Genomic DNA, 23,131 nt, shown 5'->3' with positions numbered 1-23,131 from the left:
CTGCATGTGAAGGTCTGTAATAAAAGTCTGGATGGCACCTGGCATTTTGTAGAGGGAGTGGTTTGTGAGGTGGCGCCAGCGAGCCATTAAGTGTGGAGATTCCTTATTGGTTGACTGCTGTATCTATTTTATGTTAATTAAGATAAGCTGTGTGGAATGTATATGTACCCCTCCTGTCCTACAATAAACGGCTCCCACTCCTGCTGTATCAATGTACACAAGTTGCTCGTCACCCCCCCACACCCCCACACACACCCCCACACCCCCCCCTTATTTTGCTGCAGCCGGACTGCGGCACCTGCACATCTGCCCCACCTCTGCCCACTGCCCCCACCTGGTGACAGCTACATTGGCCTCCTGCTTGGCCCCCAAGACAGTGAGTCCATTCCCAACTCCACCCAGAGCTCTCCCAGCAGGCACTTGCAAAGCTGGCAGCTCCCCTGGGCTCAGCCTGGAGTTCACGGAAGGCCTCAGACACACCTCCCAGCCCTTCTGTGCAGAAGATGATTCCATTCCTAAGGTCAATCTTGGGGGACAGGAGGTCCCACCTTTTCCTGTCCAAGAGGGTCCAGGGCCATGGGGCACATGATACAGCAGGAGACACACACACACACACACACACACACACACACAAGAGCAAAAGTGGAATCAGAAACTGAGGTAGAAGCAACCATCATGGCTAACTCTGCCCCAAGGCAGCCCCCAAACAGAACCCGACTCCAGCGAACCAGCCCCAGACCTGCGCAGGCGCAGATTTGCAGGAGATGCCACCCCCACAGGCTGCCCCCAGCTCCCTCAGCAACCGGAACTGCCCAGCAGGCGTCCCAGAACAGGGTTGCCACAGAAGTCAGACCCCCAGCAGTCAAGATGCACCCCTGAGCCCTAGCAGCCCAGCCCAGGGACCACCCATACAATAGCCCCCAGGGGCCACCCCGCACAGGTCACAGCCAGAGCTTGGCTTCCACTGAGCCTCCAGAACCTCCACCTGGAGCTCTAGGGGGCCTGGTCCTGCACAGGCCACCACCCCGACACAGCTGGCTCCCTGGTGGCCAGCCCCAGCCCTGGTCTCTGAGGCCGCACCACACACTCCTGTGTCCCCTCAAATGGTTGCATCACCCACAGTGACAGGGCCACTGGGGAGGAGCATGGGCCTGGGCCTTCTCCTCCAAGGGCTGAGAAGGCGGGAGCTGGGGACAGCAGGCAGCAGCAGCAGCACTGCATGGGGGCGGGGTGACACCCAGAGAAGCCGCCTGAGGCGGGAGCAGCTCAGAGCCCAGGATGGGAAAGGGAACAGGGAAGAAGTGGGCCCTGGGAGCCGGTGGCGACAGGGAGGGTCCTCCCAGAGCAGCCCTAGCCTCCGGGAATTGTGCGGAGGTAGCGGCAAAGGTGAGGGCAACGCGCAAGCAGCCTAGCCGGCTTAGCTGTGGAACAGTGCCGCCCGGTGGCGCTCTCGTGGAACTGCGCCTCTCTCATGGGTTATTCACCATTGAACCAATTGGCGTTCCCTGGGTATTTCACACCAAGTGGATTATTCTATAACACCTCCTTCCTATTAAATTTTTTTTGTTTTCAGCAATAATCACGAAATAAAACAAATAATAATGATAACCATAAAATAAAATCAAAATGTGTTTACTGTCTGTAATATTTTATGTAACAACATCATTGTTCAGTAACAAGTAAATTTTAATAAAAATAATGAAAATAATGAAATTTTAATGAAAATAATCTGCAAATTGCAAAATTTACGAAGCCACTAAGTTACACCACGGATGTAAGTTTTCTCGATTTATTCATCAGTTTTTAAACCATTTAAAAACAATGTTTGCACTTTAGAATTCAAATTCAGTGATATAGTTCATTATAAATATGTATTTATAAAAAAAATTGTCATTAGTTTCAAGACACCGCTGTTTTAAATTGTAAAGAAAATTTTAAACACAAAACTTTAAACAAAAAATTCAAGTTCCGTGTCTTTATAATTACTGCGCTCTCACCTGTTTTGAATCTAATCTATCAACAGTCTGGTGGGAGCTAGAGACCCCCAAACAATCCCCAACGATACAAATCTACTCTCAAAACCAAAGTGCAGAGCCGAACCAGCAGGATCTGACTGGTGATGTTATTGGGGTTGTCTAAATTAACTGTCATGACAAAGTTCATTAAAGGATAGGTAATAAAATGTGCTCATTAAAGTTTACATTTAAAATATTAAAACTCGACAGTAAATGGTGGGATCAGAACAAGGTCTGCTCAGAGTTCACAGCACTGTCCCAGAGCCAGTGTCCTGGTTCGACCATGTACTCCTATGTCAGCCCACCACCTGGGCTCGGGCTCCACACAACAACTAGGGCGCGAGCCTGTGGCCCCTCAAAATGGCCACAGGCCGTGCAGATGGCCTGGCTCTAGGCCATGAGTAAAAAGAAGTTTGCCTCCCCAGAATCCCCAGCAAATCTCCTGGCCTCTCATTGGCTCTGAGCGGGCACCTACCCTCCCCTGAACCGAGCAGCCGGGCAGAGGAAAAGAGGCCCTGGCTGGGAGCTGTGGGGGGAGCCCATAGCAGCTGGGGGCACATCCAGAAGAGAAATGCAAAGGGGGCAGGGCTGAGCTGGCATAAGGGCACCAGGGGGCAAGACCCCAGCTGTGGCTGCCTGGGTCCAGGGAGGGAGGTGGGAGCCAGGGCACAGGGCTGGTGTCAGAACCGCCCAAGGAGACAGGAGACACACCCTGTCCACAGTGGTTGGGTCGAGGTGGTATTTGTTAAAATCCCTCCAGGCGATGGGTTGTCCACGGCCAGGGAGCCTGCCCACCGCCTGCTGCCGGTCCACGGAGGGCCCCACACCACCTGGCTCTGCCTGTCCACTCTGCCCCAGCCCATCCCCCAGTGAGGATGCTCTAAGGCAGAAGTGGGAAACCAGCCCCGTCTTCCTTGGGTCCCTCCCAGGCCTGGCTTTGGGACACTTCCTAACTCCCTCCAGTGACCCACAACCTCTCCCGTCTCCTGGCCTCCCCCAGGAAAGATGCAGGTACTGCAGCAAAAGGGCAAAGGAGTTTATTCCAGTCGTTACAGTCCAGCCACCGAAGGCCTCTAGCCTTCCCACTTCAGGGTCCCGAGGATGGCCCCCCAGTGAGGTGGCTCCTCAGCCCAGGACCAGTCTGCACACCCCACTCCCAGGCTCCCCTCCTCCCCTGGCCCAACAGGACAGGGACCGGGTGGGGAATTTGAGGGGCGCTGATCGGGGGAGAGGACCTGAGCCTCCCTCCGCACTCTGCAGCTCCTAGGACGGCTGAGGGCAGAGGCCGGCAGCTGGGGAGGGGTCCACAGGCTGGGCTGGGCTGGCTCAGGCGCACGGAGCCTCCACCCCTTGTCCATTCTGCCCAGGCTCCTCGGCCTTGCTGGCCAAGCTATAGTAGTAGGTTCGCATGCGTTGCTCCACCATCTGGAAGTTGGGACGGTCCTCCCACCTGCGGGCCATGGGGGAGATCCAGGCCACACTCAGCCCCACTCCAGGCGGACCGTGGTCATGCCTGGGGCTGGCTGTGGCGGGCCTCAGGGCTCCAAAAATGAGTGGGGCTATTGGAAGTGGGTCTCAGGGGCCAGAGGACTGGAACTTATGTGTCACCCAAATGTCTCCTGGAAGGAGAGCTGCAGAGCCAGGCCATGGGGCACCACTTGCTGAGCTGGCCAGGAACTGGGCTGAGGGATGTCGCAGCACCAAGGGGAGCAGTTGCACTAGATGCAGAAGTACAGGGCTGCCGAGGGCCGGGCCACTGCTGAGCTAGGTCCGGTGTCTGTGGTGAGTCCGCAGGGCCGGCCTCCCGGGCTGTCCATGCACCGGGCATGGGGGCCTATGAGCTTCCTGATGGAGACCGAGTTAATGCACGAGGGGGCAGGGGTGGACCAAGCCTCTCGGGTCTGTGGGACACCGTGAGTGTGCCAGAGTGAATGTCATAACTGTGGACAGCGGGGTATCAAATGTCCCATCGTCCCCCTGTCGCAAGACCAGCGCAGGGCGTCAGCTAGTTTGGGTGTTAGCTGTTGTCTGATGGGGAGCTGGAATGTTCCGAATGGGGAGGTGACCATGCTGAGTGTTTGGGTCCCTGGGTGTGGCCTAGGTGGTAGGTGGTGGCTGGTGGGGTGGAGGGACTAGATCCTGGAGAATCTCTCCGCGCCCCGAGTATTGGCGTGTATGGGGTGACTATGGGGTCGCCGGAGCAGTGCAGACGGGTGGTGTGGTGACTGGTGGGAGACCAGTCCACTGCGCAGGGGTTGGGTGTGGCCCCCTGCCGCCTGGTAGGGCCAGCTATGGAGAGCAGTGCGTAGGCGCAGGGGACCCAAGGCACTGAGTGTGGGAAAGGCTGTCGCCGGGGAAGGGTCTTTGGGTGGAGTTGTGGTGACACTAACTGATTGGCCCAGGACCTCCCGCCCAGGCCCAGGGAGTGGTCCAGCCAGTTCCCCGTCCGCAGGTGCCCCCCTAGCCCCCGGCACTCACTTGTAGATCCAGCAGTCGCTCATGAGTGCGTACATTTCGGGCGGACACTCAGGGGGACACTCCATCCGCTTGCCCTGTTTGATGAAGTCCAGGACCTCGGGGCCCTTCATCTTCTGCACCAGCCAGGGCGGAGGACACGGTAAGTGACCAGGGCCTCTTCGTCCCGACCCTCCCCGCCCGCCACCCCTCCGCCCCTGCCCAGCCTGCCTTGTAGGGCTTCTGGCCGTAGGAGAAGGCCTCCCACATGGTGACCCCATAGCTCCAGACGTCGCTGCGGCTGGAGAACTTGCGGAAGTTGATGCACTCGGGCGCGTACCACTTGAGCGGCCACTTCCCCGCTGAGCGCGCCTGGCAAGGGGGAGACTACGCTAGGACAGGGCGCGGGGACCCTCCGCCAGCCCACCCACCTGGGATCATGGGGCAGGGGCTCACGGTGTAGTAGCTGTCATCCGCCCCCAGGGCCTTGGAGAGGCCGAAGTCGCTGATCTTGGCATAGTGCCGGTTGACCAGCAGGACGTTGCGGGCCGCCAGGTCGCGGTGCACGAAGTTCTTCTCTTCCAGATACTTCATCCCCATGGACACCTGGTGCAGCAGCTCCGCCACGTTGCTGACGGGGACCTCCTCCCTGGGGTGTAGGGCAAAGCAAGTCAGCTGGGAGGGGACAGACCAGGTTCCCAGGAGGCAGAGCCCACCTCTGACCCAGCTGAGTGGGGGCTGGAGTACCCTGTGTTCAACAGGCACTTATTAAGCACCTGCTGTGTGCCAGGCATGGGCTGGGGACATAGCTGGCCAGAAAACAGACAAAACCCTCTGCCATTCTGGAAGCTATAAGTATCACCCATATGTGACAACCCTCCAGCCTAGGCCATGTGCCCATGGGGGCATCTCATGGGCATCTCAAAGATAATACAGCCAAAGCCGAGCTCCTGGTGTTTGGGCGCACACAGGCAGGGCCTCCCCACCCATCTTCCCTGCACCTCTGTCCTGTTTCTGCCCCCAGCTCCTCCTCCTCCACATCCACCTGTCTTCAGAGTCTCTCCAGAATCTCCCATTTCTCTCTGCCTCTGCCCCCTGACCCAGGCCCCAGCATCACTCACCTGGGGAAACAGCCAGGCCTCAGGGCTTCCTCCTTGCAGTCTCCCAAGGCTTGACCTCCCTGCATCTCAGGCCCCAGTGTCCCTCAGCTCACAGCCTCCCAGGGCTCCCACCAGGTCCAAGAACTCCTCACAGCCCACATGGTTCTAGCCACCACTGCTGAGTCCACCTCAGCTTCCTCCTGACTGATCCTCCACCGTACCAGGCTCAGCTCACCTCAGGTCCTTTGCACAGGTTGTGCTTTCTGTCTGGAATGCTCTTCTGCAGATCTGTGCTTGGCCACCACCCTCAGTTTACTCAAAACTCATATTCCACCCAGACATCCAACCCTCTTGACCTGCTCAACTCCTTGCTCTTGCAGAATCAATCTTCTAACATGCTCAGTATTTTCTCCTGATTATTATTCATTGCTCTCTTCTCCAACCAGAGGATTGAACTCAGGGCTTGCACATGCTAAGTGAGCGCTCTACTACTGAGCCCCAGCCAGCCCCAGCCCTGTTTTTTATATTCTTTAAACATATAAAACTGCTGGGCACGGTGGTCCACGCCTATAATCCCAGCAGCTTGGGAGGATGAGGCAAGAGGACTGCAAGTTTGAGGCCAGCCTCAGCAACTTAGTGAGGCCCTAAGCAACTTAGCAAGAATCTGTCTCAAAATAAAGGGGGGAGGAGGCTGAAGTGGTAGTTCAGAGGTAGAGCGCTTGCCTAGCATGTGTGAGCCACTGGGTTTGATTCTCAGCACCCCATATAAATAAATAAAAGGTTCATTGACCACTAAAGTAATATTTTTAAAAAATCAAGAATTTAAAAAGGGGAGCTGGGGATGTGGCTCCGTGGTTAAGCATCCCCAGGTTCAAACCCCAGTACCCAAAACCAAAATAAAAATGTAAAACCACACCGTACAAAAAGCTGCGGCTGCCGTTTGCTGCTTTCAATTATAGATAATCGACGATCGGCAGTTCCACAGCCATGAATCTGACCCAGAGAACCTGGGCAGCTGGATGGGCTGGTGTTTACACAGCTTCTGTGCCGATGCCATCTGGTCACTCTGAAAGTACTGACCCGGTTAATCCTGGAGGAACCCTGTGGGCCGGCCCTGATGCCACCGAGGTGCACCTGGAGGCGCTGAGGACTCGCAGCTGGGCTGGCGGCGTGAGTGTGGGTGTCGGGGTGGGCGTGCATGACCAGGCTGGTGTGCGCTGGCCTGCCCACGCTCCCCCGGGTCAGTGTGGTGACCCTCTCCCGGGTGGCCCTGGGAGGGTGGACAGGATGGGGCCCCAGCCTGGGTGGCCCGCGGGTGCTGGGACCAACTCACTTCTTCCCCACGAGGAACTTGTGCAGGGGCCCGCCGCCGGCCATCTCCATGACCAGCATGAGCGCCTCTGCCTGGCACACGCCGATGAGCCGCACGATGTAGGGGTTGTCCAGCTGGTGCATGATCTGCGCCTCCCGCATCATCTCGTCCTTGTCCGCCTTCTCCGTGCTCTGCTTCAGCACCTTGATGGCCACGTCGATCTGCTTCCTGCCCGGGGCACGGGCGATGGGGGGCGCATGCCTGGCTCAGCCACGTCCTGCCCTCCTGTCCCTCTCCCACGCCCCCACCCTCCCTAGCCCATGCCCGTGACCTTGGTTGCCTGTCAGGATCCTGAGCTTTCCAGGGACTCCTCCAGCAAGCAGCACCCCCCGTCCCCGAGTCTGCTCCCGCTGCCCCCAGCACAGGGATGTCCCTGAGGGGACATCAAGCATGGCCATACTTGCGCATGCGGTAGACGCCTTGGCGCACTGAGCCAAAGTTGCCACAGCCAAGTTCAATGTCGGCCACGAGGAGGTTCTCGCGCTTCAGGAAGAGCTTCTTGTCCTTGAGCTCCTCGGGGTCGCTGTAGGGGCTCTCGTACACACTTGTGTCCATGGGCATCGGCCGCTGCTTGTCTGAGGACGCCAGGCGTGCTGGGCACACACACAGGGTGCTCCCGGGTCAGAGGCAGAGAGGGGGCAGGGTGGGGAGTGTGGGGCAGCCTCAGCCCCACGAGGCAGGTGCCCTGGACACACACGGCCCGGCGCGTGCAGGATGCAGATGCACGTGAGGAGGTGTATGCTTGTGAGTGTCACTTGCACACACGCTCCTGTCACACCTGAGGGTGCCCCGTGAAGCCATGTGGAAGAGACTCAGGAGGCACGTGCAGGGGTAGCCACACATCCCCAGGGGGTGCCAGCTGGAGTGTGCACGTGTGTGTGTTCATGTATGCACACCTGTGCTGGGCCTGCCTGTGTCCAGGTATGTACCTCCCAACTGAGTCCTCTGGAGGAGAGTGCCCGTGTGCACACCCACGGAGAACAGACCCACACGCACCCATGTGCACTGGTGTGTACTCACACGTGGAACTCGGGAGCACCTGAGACAGCACCCAGGAGCTGGCTCTGCCCGGTTTCAAGCCCTGGCCGCCTGTCTGCCCCTTCCCCTCTGCCAATCACCAGGACCACTTCCCACGGCCTTCGGGGGATTCAAGGAACTCTCACACAGCAACCAGGGAATGAGACAGGCACCTGGCGCATGGTCAGCACTCCAAAAATGTGGGTCTGTCCACAGGGAGTCCCCAGGTGGCCAGGGTTTGTCCCCTGGGTTGGCACGCATTGGGACACACAGGTGCATGGGCAGGTGTGGTGGGCATGGGCCAGGGCCACAGGCTGGCCTCGTCCTCCCCTGCTGAGGCCACAGCCCAGCCCTGGACCCTGCTCAGCTGGGCAGGAGGACACGGCCCACACCTCCACCTCTGCCAGCTCACCTGGCTCAGGGGTGTATCCATCGGAGTTGAGGGTGTCCACCCGTCTCTGAGCCTAGAGATCACAGCGTGGGCAGCAGTCAGTGGGGCCCAAGCCGGGGTGCCCAGCCCCTCTCCTGAGGCCAGGACCTGCTGAGGACTCCCCAGGAATGGTGCTGCGGAGACCCCTGTGTGGCAACCCCTCTCCACGCCCGCTGGCCCCAGAGCCCGCCCGCCCGGCGCTGAGTCCCCAGCCCCAGGACCCGGCAGACTCACCTGCGTGAAGGTGGACGGGTGGGCTGGGAGAGTGGGTGCAGCGGCCCCTGAAGGAGCAGAAGGGACAGTGAGGGAGGGGTGGGGCCTCGTGTCCCCCCAGCCCCGGGTGCCACTCACCTGCCGCTGCGCTGGCGCTGGTGTTGGGACAGGCCTCCTTCAGGCAGTAGATGAGGCCGTCGGCCTTCAGCTTCAGGTACTCTACCAACTGCAGGAGCAGGCGTCAGGCAGGGCCCTCCCGCCCGGGAGCCGAGAGCCATGGCGTCCCCCCGGAACAGGGTCCTACCTGCCACAGCGTGTCGAACTTGGTGCCCTCGGGGATGCAGTACTTGCCGGCCTTGTCCTGGCTGATCAGGTAGTGGTACACCGTCTTCCCGTAGATGAGGGACAGCGCATATGTGCCCTGCTCCTTCCGGGGCCTCAGCCTGGAGGGGTGGCGGGGCGGGACGTCACCGCACCGTCTCCTGGGAGACCCCCACTGTGCCTCTGGTCCCCACACACCACCCCACGGGCTCCATCCCTGGAGCCACTGGGAGAAGTGGCAGAGGCTGGGGAAGACAGGCCAGCCTCGCTCGGCCTCTGTGCCTTCTGGGGACTGACCGGCTGTCGGGAGAGGCAGTCGGGAGGACAGCGGCTGGGTCTGCAGGGCAACGCACGGCTGTCCAGGGGCAGACGTGTGGACATTCATGGGGGTTACTGACCACCTTCGGCGGACACTCGGCCACCCATGACTGGATGCTCAGCCGCGGGGTGGGCATCTGGGGGACCACCTGGTCCTCTGCCACCCGCACCCAGCCATCGGGGAGGTTCACTGAGACTCGTACCAACCGACAGTTGGCCATCTATGGCAGACGCAAAGCCACCTCCCAGGGGACACTCAGCCTGCAGCAGGCAGACTTAAAACCAGTCTCTTGGGGAGATGTGGAAGTCATTTCTACCCAGACCACACAGGGAGGGCCATTGTGACAAGCTCATGGTGGCCCGGTCATCGTTCTAGGCCCGAGGGGCAGGTATCTTTTACCACACCCTGAATCCCTGTCCCAGAACCGGCCAGCTGCAGGCTTGACCCCCACCCGCCCTGGGATTGCTGGGGATGTCCCTCTTGCCCTGCCTCCCATGGGGCTCTGGCGCAGCCACCTTGACCTCCAGCCCCCACTCTCTACAGGCTGCCCACGCAGTTCTCAGCCTCGGGGACTGGTTTCTGTCCAAAGCCTGCCTCCGCCAGCTCTCCAGGAGCCTGGCTCCCCATCGCCTTCCCTGCTCTCTGGACAGTCCCTAGAATGAGGCACCGTCACTCACACCAACACTTTTCCAGCGGTTTCCCATGCCACTGGCCCTGCCCAGATCCAGGCTCCCCCCAACTGCCACTCCCCCGGCCAACGCTGGTCCTATGTGCCTCCTGACAGTGCCGACAGCTGCCCGGAGCCACTGGCCCTGGGTTTCCTAAGGTCCTCGCCTCCCCATTGGCTGGCCAACTCCAAGCCAGCCAGGGCTGCTGTGGGCCCGCGTGTCCTGGGGCAGTAGAATCCTTGGTCAAAGAGGCTGGAATGTGGAAGCTGAAGCCACAAACAGGTCAAAGCCACGTCACGGCTGACGCTGAAGCCAGCCTGGGGACTCGGGGTCCCTCCTGCTCCTCCTGCCCCGGGAACGTGGGGACGCTTAAACCACGGGAGGGGCGGATCCTTCTGTGGATGGGGGTGAGTGCGAGATGGCAAGGCTCAGAGGACAGGAGGCGGGAGGAGAAGGGAAGAGCAAGGCAGAGATCTGCAGATGAAAAGCCGCACTGGGGACTTGAAGCCAGAGGAAGGCACCCAAGCCACAAGCCACGAGAGCAAGGGAAAGAGGAATTCATATTTGATGAAGGAGAAGCAGAGGAGGAGGAAAGAAAGCGCTGCAGTAACAGAGAGAGCGGAGGGACCCCCAGCAGGTGCCGTGCTGGTGAGCAGGCGGGGCAGGGCTGTGCGCATTGCCAGCCAGTGTCAGTGACATCTGAGCATCACAGCTGCGGTCGGGGGTGCAGCATCTGGTCAAGGAGATGCGACACGTGGCCCAGCATCCCCATGCATAGGGAGGTGGAGCGCTCCAGACACCCCAGGTGGAGGTCCTGCTGTCCACCGTCCAAACAGAAAGAAAGCTGGCCCCAGTGCTGGCCCGTGCTCAAGATGCCCACGCCTGCATCCTGACCCCCTTGCTCCAATCTTCTGATTGATAGGCTACAAAACTCACCATCCTCACCCCTCTCCCTTGAGTAGTCCCTCCTCCACGGTGACTTTGGTTTTGGACATGTGACCTGCTTCAGTCAAGAGGACATCGGTAGCAGAGGTCTGAAAAGCACTGCGTCTTGGAACTTGCCCATCTAGCTATTCTTGAGAAATCCACAACCTGCACCATGTGAGTGAGCCCAGGCTAGCCCCGTGGACAACGAGGCTCCACAGCCAGCTCGTCCCTCATCCCCATCACTGAGCATGGCCATCCCAACGTATTTGGTCCCAACTCAAATGAGAACTGCTCAGCTTGCTCACAGGATTGTGAGAAGTAATAAACTGCGTGTTGCTCTGAGCCAATAAGTCGTGGGCAAGTTTGTGAAGCAGCAAAAGCTAACTGATACAAATGCAAAGGTTTTCCCTTGGAGAAAATAGCTCTGACTCAAAAGTTATTGAAAAGCTGTCTTGCAGCAGCTTTTAAACAGCAATCAATCAAGGGGTCCCTCAAAATCCTTGGAAATGTCACTCCACTGTGCAGCCCAAATCTATGAGTTAGGGTAAAAAAAAAAAAAAGTATTATTTCATCAGCGGAATCTTGGGAGGGGACTTATCTTTTGGGAGATGTGCTGACAATCTGCATAGGCCTCACATGGGTGGGAAAAATCGAGGAAGGAGGTCAGTTCCTCCAAGAGGACAGGCCCCAGAAGAGAGACCAGCCCTAGGGAAAGCGGGTGATAGCAGGAATCCCTCTGGGTAGGTACTCAAATCAAGAAGTACCAGAAGGGAAGCCCTGGGAATGACCCCATGGATTTGGGGGAGGACCCTGGGCTTCCTGGGTCATAGGAGACCTCGGCTCTCACCTGGATAACATCTGTTAACACAACGGAATTCACATCCAAGCCGGAAAGTGGCAGCTCGGGCCGGGCTCTCAAACCAGAGGATTTTAAGAGCATTAGAGAATCTTTCATGACCTAGCAGCCATACTGCCTCAGCTGGGCCTGAGACACACACGCGCACATGCACACACACATGCATGCACACACACACACACATGCACACATGCACGCACACACACATACACACACACACACACACACACACACATGCACGCACACACCGTGAGCTGACAGGAGTGCATTTTCCCATCTGTCTGGTACCACACTGTTGCTTGATGCATATTAATTTGTGAACTTCTATAACAGATCCTTGGGGTGGGTTCTGCTGTCCCCTACTGGACACTTGTAGAGAGCAAGCCCTCACCCGGGAAAAGCCAGAGCCACCTACCTCCTTCCACTCTCTCCCTCACTGGGCTCTGCACACTGGCCTCCTCCATGTTTCCAGAACATGCCAAATAAATCCTTGCCTCCGACCTCTGCCCCTGACATCCTGCTTGCCAGGAGCACCTTCACCTATAAGCTGCTCGGTCTCTTCCTGTCTTCTGGTTTGGTTTGGATTTGTTGTCTTGTTTTGGGGGTGCTAGGCACGCGCTCTACCACTGAGCTACACCCCTAGACCTTCAGGGGTCCCTCCTCTCCTCCTTCAGTTCTTTACTCACAGTCACCTTTTGGAAAACAATCAAGAACATGAGGAGAGAGTCTACCACTGGGGGAAATCTTTGGCACCTGCACCTCAGATACAGCATTAATCTCCAGGATATATAAAGAACTCAAAAAGCTTAACACCAATCAGTAAATGGGCAAAGGAAGTGAACAGACATTTCACAGAAGAAGAATCACAATTGATCAACAAGTATATTTTTAAAATGTTCAACATCTCTAGTAATCAGAGAATTGCAAATTAAAACTGTACTGAGATTTCATCTCATTCCAATTAGAATGGCAATTATTAAGAACACAAGTAACAATAAATGTTGGTGAAGATGTAGGGGAAAAGGTACACTCATACAAATGAGTGGGACTGCAAATTAGTGCAACCACTCTAAAATGCAATGTGGAGATGCCTCAGAAAACCTGGAATGAAATCACCATTTGGCCCAGTTATCTCACTCCTTGACATACACCAGAGAACTTAAAATTAGCACAGCACAGTGAAATGGTTACATCAATGTTTACAGCAGCTCAATTCACAATAGCTAAGCTATGGAACCAACCTAGAGGCCCTTCAACAGATGAACTGGTAAAGAAAAGGTGGTACACATACACAATGAAATATTACTCGGCCATAAAAAAGAATAAAATTATGACATTTGCTGGTAAATGGATGGAATTGGAGACTATCGTGCTAAGTGAAATAAGCCAATCCCAGAAAAACCAAAGGCCAAATGTTTTCTCTGATATGTGAGGCTAGCACACAATAAGGGGAAATAGGAAAGATTAGAAGTACCTTGGATTAGACAAAGGAGAATGAAGGGAAGGGGGCTGGGAACAGGAAAGAGAATAGAATGAATGGGACATCACTTTCCTAGTTCATATGTGAACACACGACTAGTGAAACTCCACATCATGTTCAACTACAAGAACGGGAAGTTGTACTCCATGTGAGTATGATGTGTCAACATACAATCTGTTAGGTGCAGGACAGGCTGAGTAAGCTGTCTGCAGGGCATGCCAAACAAAGTCAGCTGCAGGGTGACCTGGCCTCTCAAACCCTCGGTCTGGTTCTTTATCAACTATTTGCTTCAAGCCCAAACGCCCAAGCCCCCACTCAAGGCTGAACACTCAACCCCCTGCTCAAGGCCGAACACGTAACCCCCCTTGTGCCAACAAGGCAGCTTGCAGACCCAGAGACCTCATTAGATGTGGGCTATAAAAACTCCCTCCTGCCGGGCCCCTCTCTCTCTTGCTTTCTCTGTCTCTCTCTTGCTCTCTTTCTCTCTCTCTCTCTCCTATTTCTCTCTTTTCTCCTCTGCTGCACTGCTGTAATAAAGATCTCTTGGTTGCTCTGAGTGTTGTGGTCACTTTTCTTTCACAATCTACTGACATGTACATCTAAAAAGATCAAATAGGGGCTGGGGATGTGGTTCAAGCAGTAGAGCGCTCGCCTGGCACGCGTGTGGCCCGGGTTCCATCCTCAGCACCACATACAAACAAAGATGTTGTGTCCACTGATAAACTAAAAAATAAATATTAAAAAATTCTCTCTCTCTCTCTCTCTCTCTCAAAAATAAAAAGATCAAATAGAAAAATTTTCTAAAGTTACTTTTTGGGCAAAGCCTCTTCCTCCAGCCCCTCCCCACCTGCACACACCTAGCACCTACCACCATCTGGCAGAGTCTAGATTTTATTAGGATTTTTTTTTTCTTTTTTCCTACCTGCCCCAGGAGGACAGGCACTTGTGTCTGTGTGGCTTGTTACCATGCCCTGAGTGACTGGCACCCAATAAGAATTCAGTAAATGTTTGTTAAATGAAAGAGAGGAAACTGAGGAAGGCAGAAATTCGGGTCCACGCCCCAAAACCACAGCCACGTGGGTGACAGAAACCCCCAGGCCCGCCAACTCTGAAGGCCTGGCTACCCATTACAGCTACTTTCCCAGACAAAAGTTCCTTTGCTCACCAGAAACGGGCACAGCAGCCCACTTTACGCGGGTGAGCAGGGGCCAGTCCCCTGGAGGCCGCCCTGCACAGTCGGGTCTGCCCGGGGCCCCAGGACGCTAGTCAATAACCCCAGCCCCCACGGCCCCCAGACCCCCGGGCCCCACATACAGGAACTTGCCGTCGGTCTGCGAGCCTGAGTAGAGCTTGCGCTCGGCCTCCTCGCGCGTCAGACTGCTGTGGTACCAGGGCATCCGCTCGTGGGCCGTGGTGGCGATGAGCTTCTCCACCTGGGGGGCCTGGCTAATGATGGCCTGTTCCAGGGCCTCGCCCTAGGGAAGGAGAGGCGAGGAAAGTCGTAAGGGTCTCAAGTGCGGGGCTATGGAAACCCTCTCCCGTCTCCTGGGCCCTCCCATTTGGCCCCATAAGACCTCCACTCCCTATCGCGCACCAAGGTCGCCTTCCTAATCTGTCCAGGGAGTCACCCAGCCCCAGGCCGTGTCTTCCAGCCTAGGCCCAAGCGCGCATTTAGCTTGAAGATGGGGGCAGTTGCGCACCTGGCGCAGGGGGCTGCGCACAGCTGGGGCCTCAGCAGCAGCCGGACCCCAGGACACCCGCAGCCACCCACCCGCCTCTCAAGCCCCCAGCGCAAGCCTGGCCTCTCCAGGTGCACACTTCCATCACTGGCTCCGGCACTCGGGCAGTGGGGGACAGCCCACCTCCACCACCAGCACGAAGCCACCCCCTAGGTCCCGCCCCTGGCCAGGGCCCCCTCCCTCCGACTTCCAAAGCAAACGCATCAGATCAGCATCACGCAGGCGGGCGGAGAAGACCCCCAGTCCCCGCACCGCGCAGGGACTGGACACCGCGGCTCCTCCGGCGCCCCCGCGGCCCGCGCTCTCACCTCCAGCTTCCAGGTCTGGCGCACGTAGTCGCGCACCATGGCGTCGCGCAGGCAGTCGAAGACCCCGGGCTGCGGCTCCATGCCCGCGGGCCGGTTGCACGGCTTGCGCAGGTTGCACGGCAGCCCGTCGGGGTCGCGGGAGTAGAACTCGCAGAGCTCGGCGGGGCCGCAGTGCGCCTTGCCGCCCGCGATGGCGTAGGTGCCGTTGAGCTGGCGCTCGATGGAGAAGTGGTGGAAGCGCACGTCGTGCACCAGCGACAGCACGTAGCCGCCCAGCGAGCGCAGGCACTGGCGCAGCAGGAACAGCCCGTCGGCCATGCCCGCCAGCTTCAGGTGCTCCTCCGCCTCGGCGCGCGAGATGCTGCCGTAGAAGAAGGGCAGGTGCGCCGCGGGGTCCGGCATCGCCGCCACCGGCCTGCGCGGGCCGCGCGCCCCGCACCTCGCCGGGCCCTGTGGATCAGAGGGGGGTGCATCGATAAGCCCCTCCGTCGGGCCCAGGGGAGGCCGGAGAGACGCTGTGAGGAGCCCGCCTGGAGCCAGTCAACTGGAGAGGAGCCACGACGCCCGGAACACAGATCTGGAGTCCCGAACCCACCTGACACTCTACAGTCCCCGAGCCCCACCACCTGTAACCAACCCTTCATTTCCCAAGCACGAGCTGAACTCTATTGTGTTCCACCCTCCCCGCCCTGGTGCTGGGGATATGGCTGCATAAGACGCGGTCCCTCCTGCCCTCCGATGATAACGTGGGGGCATGTGATAGGCAGAGACGGGAACAAAAATACGCATTGCAGATTAAAGTCGGGATTATAAAGGAAATGAACAGAATGCTATTGAAGATACAGAGGTCACTCTAGCTAGGATGGTCACCTTCTCTGAGGAGGCAGCCTTTAAGGCAAGATTAGAAGGATAAGGAGGAAAAAAACCTTCCAAAAACTTTGGGAGCAGGGAACACATCAGACAGCAGGAACCGCGTGTGCAGAGGGTCTAAGGTTGGAACAAGCTTTGTTCATCCAAGGACCCTTGCCGCATCAGCCTTTCCTGCTCTTCTACCTGTTCCCCTCTTGGAAATCCACCCTGGCCATGCCCCTCTCCCTTCCTTGACAAGTTTCTACAAAGGGTAAACTAATCTGAATATCCATCAATGGGGGATCAATTTAACACATTAGAGTTTAACTCCAATGTGAACTTGAATATAACCATTAAACAATGTGGGATTGGGGGAAGGGTAGATAGATAAGCTGGTAAGGCAGATGATTTAAATTTGCCTACCCTAAGCTTGCTGGGGTCATGGTGACAATGGTATCTTGAACGGGGTCCAGCTACACAGGCCTGAATTAATCAAAACTCAGTGTACACTTAAGAATAATAATTCTCCTCCTCCTCCTCTTCCTCCTCCTCCTCCTCCTCCTCCTCCTCCTCCTTGTCTTGTCCAGGAATTGAACCCAGGGGTGCTTAACCACTGAGCCACATCCCCAGCCAGAGCTGAGTTGCTGGAACTACAGGCATGGGCCACTGTGCCAGGCTTACACTTCAGAGTTTTGCATGCCATTGTATTCCACCCTCAATAAGAAAGAACCATACTATGCCGAGTGATCCCTGGTTACTGCTCTGAATGCAGAATGTCTGGGTGGGCTTTGTGCTGACAACTGTAATTGATTTTGAAAGGTATCCAAAAACAAATCCTGATTGGAGGATGCTCAAGGAGCAGTGCGTGGATAGGATACTTGTCACTCAAAGTTCTTAAAAATCACCGCAAGACTAACAAACACTGAACCAAGAGTCCTAGAGGAAATATAGATTTAGGTTCCTGCCAGACTCTGCACACATTTTCAAGGTACGATATGTCTGTGACCTTGTTATGTGTCCTTCTGTTTCAAGGCACCTTATGTAATATGTGTGGTTGGGCTGGGGGTGTTGCTCGGTGTCGGGTGCTTGTCCCGCAGGCACCAGGCATTGATCAACCCCAGTACCACAAAAATAATGTATCTACAGACTTGTTAAGATTTGTTGTTGAGGGCGGGTGCGATGGTGCACTCCTGTCATCCCAGCAACTCTCAGGGTGGGTGCCGCTCTCCCCATCCTGATTGAACCCAGGGGTGCTGAACCACTGAGCCACATCCCCAGCCATTTTACATTTTATTTAGAAACAGGGTCTCTAAACACAGGATCTGTATACAATGAGGATCAACAGTCTGTGATAAATAGAGCAAAACGTGAATTGTAGAATCTGGGAGGTGGGTAAGGGGCACAAAATCAATTCTTTCCATTTTATGTATCTTTGTAAGTTTTTATATAATGTTGGAGGGAAAAACCTCCCCGTAGCAGCTGCCAGTCGTCTCTCTGCTAAGGTGGGCCCAGCAAGGCCACCTGGGCTTGAGCTAATATTGGGGCACAGGACCTCGGGTGCCCTTCTTAGATATGCAAGTGTAAGCAAGGGCACAAGAAGCTTTTGTGGGCTGGTCACAGGGGCACACACCTGTCATTTCAGGGGCATGGAAGCCTCAGGGAGGAGGACCCCAAGTTCAAAGCCAGCCTCAGCAACTTAGTGAGGCCCTAAGCAATTTCGGGAGACCCTGTCTCTAAATAAAATATAAAACGGGCTGGGGATGTGGCTCGGTGGTTCAGCACCCCTGGGTTCAATCTGGATCGGGAGAGCCGCATCCACCCTGGGTGTCCAGCCTTGGGCAGGGACGGGCCTGGGGCACAGAGGAGCAGCCTGCAAAGGGAGTCAGTGAGTGAGAGGGCCCAGGGGCATGTGGAAGGCTTCAGAGAAGCCAGATTCAGGTTCCGTTCAAAGCTGCGGGGATGGAGGACTCAGAGGTTCCCTGGGGCAGGGGCTGACCACAGAGTGGCCCGGGACTGGGGCACCATGGTGATGGAGCTGGCAGTGTCCCGGCTGCATGACTTCGCCAGATCTCAGACTTCGCTCAGATGGCAGAGAAATCTTCCTGTACGTAAACTGCCACTCAACCCGTTTATTTGAGCGGGAAAGAGCTGGGAGGGATAGGCATGTCCTGCACTAAAAAATGATAACGGAAGTAGGGCAGGGAAGAGTTGTTCTTTCTTTGTTTTTTCATTTTTTATCTTTTTTTTTTTTTTTTTTTTTTGTACTGGGGATGGAGCCCAGGGGTGCTTAACCACGGAGCCACATCACCAGGCTTTTTAGATTCTCTTTTGAAACAGCGGCTCACTAAGGGCCTGGCCTGGAACTTGCTGTCCTCCTGCCTCTGCCTCCCCAGTTGCTGGGATGACAGGTGTGTGCCACCACACCTGGAAGGTAGGGAATGTCATTAAGGGCCATCTGCTGCTCTCAGGGTCTCGGACTTCCACCCCAGCTCTCATCCAGCCTGGCAGTCTACACCCACTGCTAATCCCAGCTCTCAAGCTGTGGTAGTGCCAGGCAAGCACTCGGTGCCCTCCTCGATGCTGCGTCCCCTACGTGATGGAAACCAGTGAACCCCCCTGGCTTGCCTCCTCCTGCTCTGATCCTTTCTACTCTCCTCCTTCCCCAGCCTTGTCCCTGACTTGGGTCATCCAGTCTGTGGCTACCCATTCTGCCACCCCCACCCATCCCCCAGCTCAGCTCTGTAGCCTGAGGTTAGCCTGTGCTGGCATCACCTCCTTTGATCTCTACCAACTGTTTCTATTAATACAACCTGAGATACAGATCTAACTCACAGGGCGCCTGTGGTGGGCTGAACCCCACAATCTGTTTCCACCGGAGCTGAGCTCCAGCATCTGTAAGCTGCTCCTAGGCGAGTCTTCCCAGAGGCCTCCTGGGCTCAAGGACCCACCCTGTCCCCCCTGCTGACCTCAGTGGATCTACCCCCACCCACCCTCTGCCCACCTGGCTGTTTCTTGCTTCCTTCAAATTTGCCTCCATATTTTTATCCATGCAGTGCCACCCGCATCCTCCCAATCCAGCTGGCCCTTCCTGGCAGCTCCGATCAAGGGTTGGGGTACAGGATGCAGCGGCAAGGTGGGGGCTTGTCCAGGCACATGGTGGGCGGGTCGGGGGTGGGGGCACCGGTCCCTGGGCAGGAAGCTGCGGCAGGAAGCCGTCGGCAACTCGGTTTGAGAAGTTCCGCCCCGGGGTGGCCACAGGTGCAGCCTGGGTAGCAGGAAGGGGGTCAGGCCGAAGAGATGGGAGGAGGCTGGTCCTCAGGGCCCAGTCCGGGGTCACAGGCTGAGGGTGGCCTGGGTGTCCCAGGAGCTCGCCCTCTGTCTCGGCTTTCCCCCGCCTTCCCGTGTCGATGACAATGATGATAACAACCCCCACCGACCCGGGCCAGCCGAGCACGCCTCTGCACCCACCTCCCTGTGCCCTGCAGGACTGACCTGACCTCATCAGCAAAGCACAGGGGCCCTGGGCTAGAGACAGGAGCTGAAGGTCCAGGGCAAGACCTGGGCTTGGGGCCTCCTGCCGAGGCCCATCTCCAGGCCAGGCCAGCAGGAAGCAGCAGTTCTCAGCCGAGCCAGGCCAGTCTGCAGCCTCCCAGTGGACCCGCCTGCCCGAGCTGCGTCCCTGCCCCTCCAGGCCTGGCCAGGACCCGCCCAGCTCTGGAGCTCCCAGCCCAGTCCTGCCGGGCGGACCCGAGGGCTGGGTCAGGAGGCACAAGCAGGCCTGGGGCTTAGGCCACCCGACTCTCAGCCAGCTGTTAGCTGTCACCCAGGCCTCGTCCCCAGACACCCTGGGCTGGCCCTCCCCCTCCTCTTGAGGTCCGTCTCCGAACGGACGGCCCTCCTAGGTCACCCTGGGGTCAGCCACGGGAGACCAGCTTTGACTCAGCCCAAGCCGAGAGGTCGGAGGAGGAACACCTGGATCCGGAACCTGCCTGAGGAACATTCAGGTGTCCTCCGGGGGGGGGGGGGGGGGGGACAGCAGCGTGAAATCGCGTCTGTCCCAGAGAGACCCCGAGCTTCGCGGAGGAAAGGGGCCGAGTGCCAGAGGCCTTCAGGTGGCTGGGGAAGGCCAGGGAGGCCTGAGAAGATCTGTGGGGCCTCTTCGGCTGTGGCTCAGGGGCAGCCAGCAGGTCCACTGTCCCCAAGGACACACGCCGAGCACCACTGTGAGAGGCCACAGGGGACACGGAGGCATTCACACAACAGAGGGAACAAGGTCCCAAGGGGCCGGGCCTGGTGGCACACGCCTGTGACCCCAGCGGCTGAGGCACGGGGAGGATCTCGAGAGGCGGAGGATGGCAAGTCCAAAGCCAGCCTCAGCACTTTAGTGAGGCCCTCAGCAACCCAGTGAGACCCTGTCTCTAAATAAAATGTTAAAAAGGGCTGGGGATGCGCTCAGTGGTTAAGCACCCTGGGATCAAACCCTGGTGCTATATATGGTCACGCCTGGGGTGAGGGCTGTCTTATACATATATCCCAAGGGACCTAGCAGGAGGGCTTTGGTCAGAGCATGTGACAGCACATCCTCCAGCCCTCCTGGGCTCCCACCTCACTCAGGGCAAAAGCTGAGCCCCTCACCATGGCCCCCAATGCCTTGTGTGATGTTCCTGTCACCTCCTGCCCTCCCTGCCCCTCCAGCTGTGTGGCCTCCCTGTGTTACTTGAACTAACCAGGTACAGTTCAGCCTCAGGGCCTTTGCACCACCTGTGCCCTCTGCCTGGGCACTCTTTCCTTCGTCCTCTGCCTGAAAGTCCCCTGCTCTAAGGGCCTCTCTGACCTCCCCTCTGACATGGCCTCCCCTCCCGACTGATCCCTGTCCCAGCTTTGTCACCACCTAAGACATGACGCAGGCATCGATGTGTTGACAAAACCAGAACATGACGGTGACAGTGGAGACCTTGTCCTTCTCCGCTGCCCATATCAGCCAGACACACAGTAGGTCCCCTATACACACCATGTCGAGCAGAGGCCACCAATAATGGGTACCTAGAAAGGTTTCCAGTCTGCTCTGATGGGCGGAGACACCCTGGCAGCTGGTGAGGTCCAGGGTCATGGGGAGGGGACGGAGGGTGGGCGAGAGGCTTCTCGGACTCACTGGCCGTGGGGACAGGAAAGGACCAACCCCGAGGGGCCTCTGCCTGGGCTCTTCCCTCAGCTCAGGGCAGCACCACACCCTGCTCCTGGCCACATGCTTCATAAGGCAGGATCCCAAATCCAGCACCAAGAATCTGCTGTGGACGGCACAGTGTCCCTGGACCCCCCACAGCAAGCCAGCCCCCCCCCCACTAACCCCAAGCTCAACTGCCTGGTCCTAGGAGCTGTGTGACCTCACCAAGAAGCTTGCCCTCTCTGGGTCTCAAGCTCTGGGGACCCTCAAAGGGAGATGGGAAAAGTTGGGGTGAGTGAGGAAGACAGGGCCCGACAGAGACAGGGCAGTGTGGGTGGCCCTCTGCCTTACAGAGGGGTCAGCAGCTCTCCTGGCCTCTGTGTAGGAGATGTCAAAGACCCCTCACCCCAGGCAGGACCAAAAATATCTCCAGGAAACGTCAGCTGTCCCTGTGGAATGTGGGGAGCACAGCCGCCACCCTACTCCCTGGCCCAGGGTGAGGGGCCGTCAGCATGGAGTGGTCTGGTGGCTGCAGCCCCTGGGTTTCTAGAAACTGTGAAGTCCAGGGCCTGAGGCTGCCCAGAGCCAAAGATAACCATAGGATCCTAGCAAGATGTTCAGCGAGCACCTACTATGTGCCAGGCACGCTGGGGACAGTCTCCCTCTCAAGCCACAGGAGAACCCCATGACGGGTTTGTAGATAGAGCCCAAAGCCCAGAGAGGCGGGTGCCTTGCCTGAGGTCACAGGCAGGTGAGGACCTGCACCTCCGAGACGTCCATGTTTGTGCAGATGGAGCCCCAGGCAGCTGAGCAGAACCCAGTGGCCTTGCTCCTCTCCAGTCCTGGTAGGTAGGCCCAGCCCGCCCTGGGCCCCTCCTCAGCGGGCGCCAGGTATCGGGACTTGAACCGGCATTTGTGGTTCAGGTTCACAGCCCCGTTAGCCACCCTCGCGTTCATGGGGCCCAGGGACCGGAGCACACGCTTGCTCTTTCCGGAAACTTCTCTGCTCCTGAAGCCAAACATGCAGCCCCGACAGGGCTCAAGCAGGAGGCCAGGGACCCAGCAGGCATCTCTGTGTCCCCTGGACTCTCCTGGGTCGCTGGCCATCTGAAGGGACAGCTGCTTCCCTCAATGTGCTGTCCCTCTCCAGCTGGACACGGGCCCTCCCAGTGGGCAGGAGAGGCCCTCGACTCCCGGCTAGCACGCTGCCCTCCCCGCAGACACGCCCAGCAGCCCAGGTGGCCCCCTCCGGGCGTCTCTTACCTGGGGATGTGCCGGTGGATGTCAAGGGGGACGGGCCACTTGTGGGGTCTCTGGTCCCCGGCACCCGCGAGCTGGCTCTGAGGGAGGCACGGGGCCCAAGAAGTCAGCCCAGCCCCTGAGACCCGCCAGCTCCCCCCACCTCAGACCCGGGGCGGGGTGAGGAAGCCATATCCTGCCACTTTCACACTCGGGGACAGTTTTACTCAGGCTCCGCCTGGCCTCACCGGACAGGAGCACAAGGCCCCAAGACGGGCGCTCACCTGGGCACCCCGGGGACGGCACCGAGGCCGGCAGGAGAGGGGCCTGGGCTGGGAGGCCTGGTGTCCCTGGGGCTCTCACCAGCAGCTTCTCTGCGACTCAGCCTCCTTCTTTGATGCGAAGACAGGAAAGAAGCTGCATTTGAAGTTCATGTCACAGTCACAAAGTGCTGTGTTCAAGGAAAATCGCGGGTCACGTGTTTGGGGAGGGCAGAGGGCATTTCCGGAGCCGCAGGGTGTCTGCCCCCGCCATGTGGGGCGGGGGACTCAGAGGGCCGCGGTGGCCTGCTGCAGGCTGGGCTTACAGAAGGGGGGTCCCGACAGCAGCCCCACAGCTGAGGCTGAGCAGGGCGGTGCCCGGGGAGGGGAGTCTCCAGGA

General features: G+C 57.8%; 1 protein-coding gene across 2 annotated transcripts; it reads right to left on the bottom strand.

Moving 5' to 3' along the window:
* Positions 1–3,030: 3,030 nt before the first annotated feature.
* On the bottom strand, positions 3,031–22,922 carry Zap70 (zeta chain of T cell receptor associated protein kinase 70). Of its 2 annotated transcripts, none has more exons than XM_078028502.1 (14): positions 22,835–22,922; positions 22,496–22,572; positions 15,220–15,669; positions 14,487–14,647; positions 8,906–9,044; positions 8,740–8,827; positions 8,623–8,669; positions 8,371–8,422; positions 7,342–7,534; positions 6,903–7,109; positions 4,926–5,118; positions 4,701–4,841; positions 4,494–4,606; positions 3,031–3,465 (listed from the first exon to the last, which is right to left on the bottom strand). In XM_078028502.1, the coding sequence occupies exons 3-14, from the start codon at positions 15,619–15,621 to the stop codon at positions 3,342–3,344; spliced, it is 1,860 nt and encodes a 619-aa protein (XP_077884628.1). In that variant the 5' UTR covers positions 15,622–15,669; positions 22,496–22,572; positions 22,835–22,922; the 3' UTR covers positions 3,031–3,341. The 2 variants fall into 2 exon arrangements, with proteins under 2 accessions (XP_077884628.1, XP_077884627.1); XM_078028501.1 differs by having other exon boundaries at positions 22,756–22,919.
* Between the last annotated feature and the right edge of the window lie 209 nt (positions 22,923–23,131).

Source organism: Ictidomys tridecemlineatus, chromosome 12 (assembly GCF_052094955.1).
Source record: "Ictidomys tridecemlineatus isolate mIctTri1 chromosome 12, mIctTri1.hap1, whole genome shotgun sequence".
Classification (NCBI taxonomy): domain Eukaryota; kingdom Metazoa; phylum Chordata; class Mammalia; order Rodentia; family Sciuridae; genus Ictidomys; species Ictidomys tridecemlineatus.
Note: the sequence above shows the minus strand (reverse complement) of the source record. Positions and strands in the feature narration are given on the sequence as shown.

Bases quoted from the DNA above. Each gene is read 5' to 3' on its own strand.
- Zap70 (XM_078028502.1), bottom strand. From the start codon at position 15,621: ATGCCGGACCCCGCGGCGCACCTGCCCTTCTTCTACGGCAGCATCTCG. The intron at 7,535-8,370 runs GTGAGCTGGCAG...GTGTGTGCCCAG, and splicing joins TGGATACACCCCTGAGCCAG to CACGCCTGGCGTCCTCAGAC. The intron at 4,842-4,925 runs GTGAGCCCCTGC...CCCCCTTGCCAG, and splicing joins CGGATGACAGCTACTACACC to GCGCGCTCAGCGGGGAAGTG.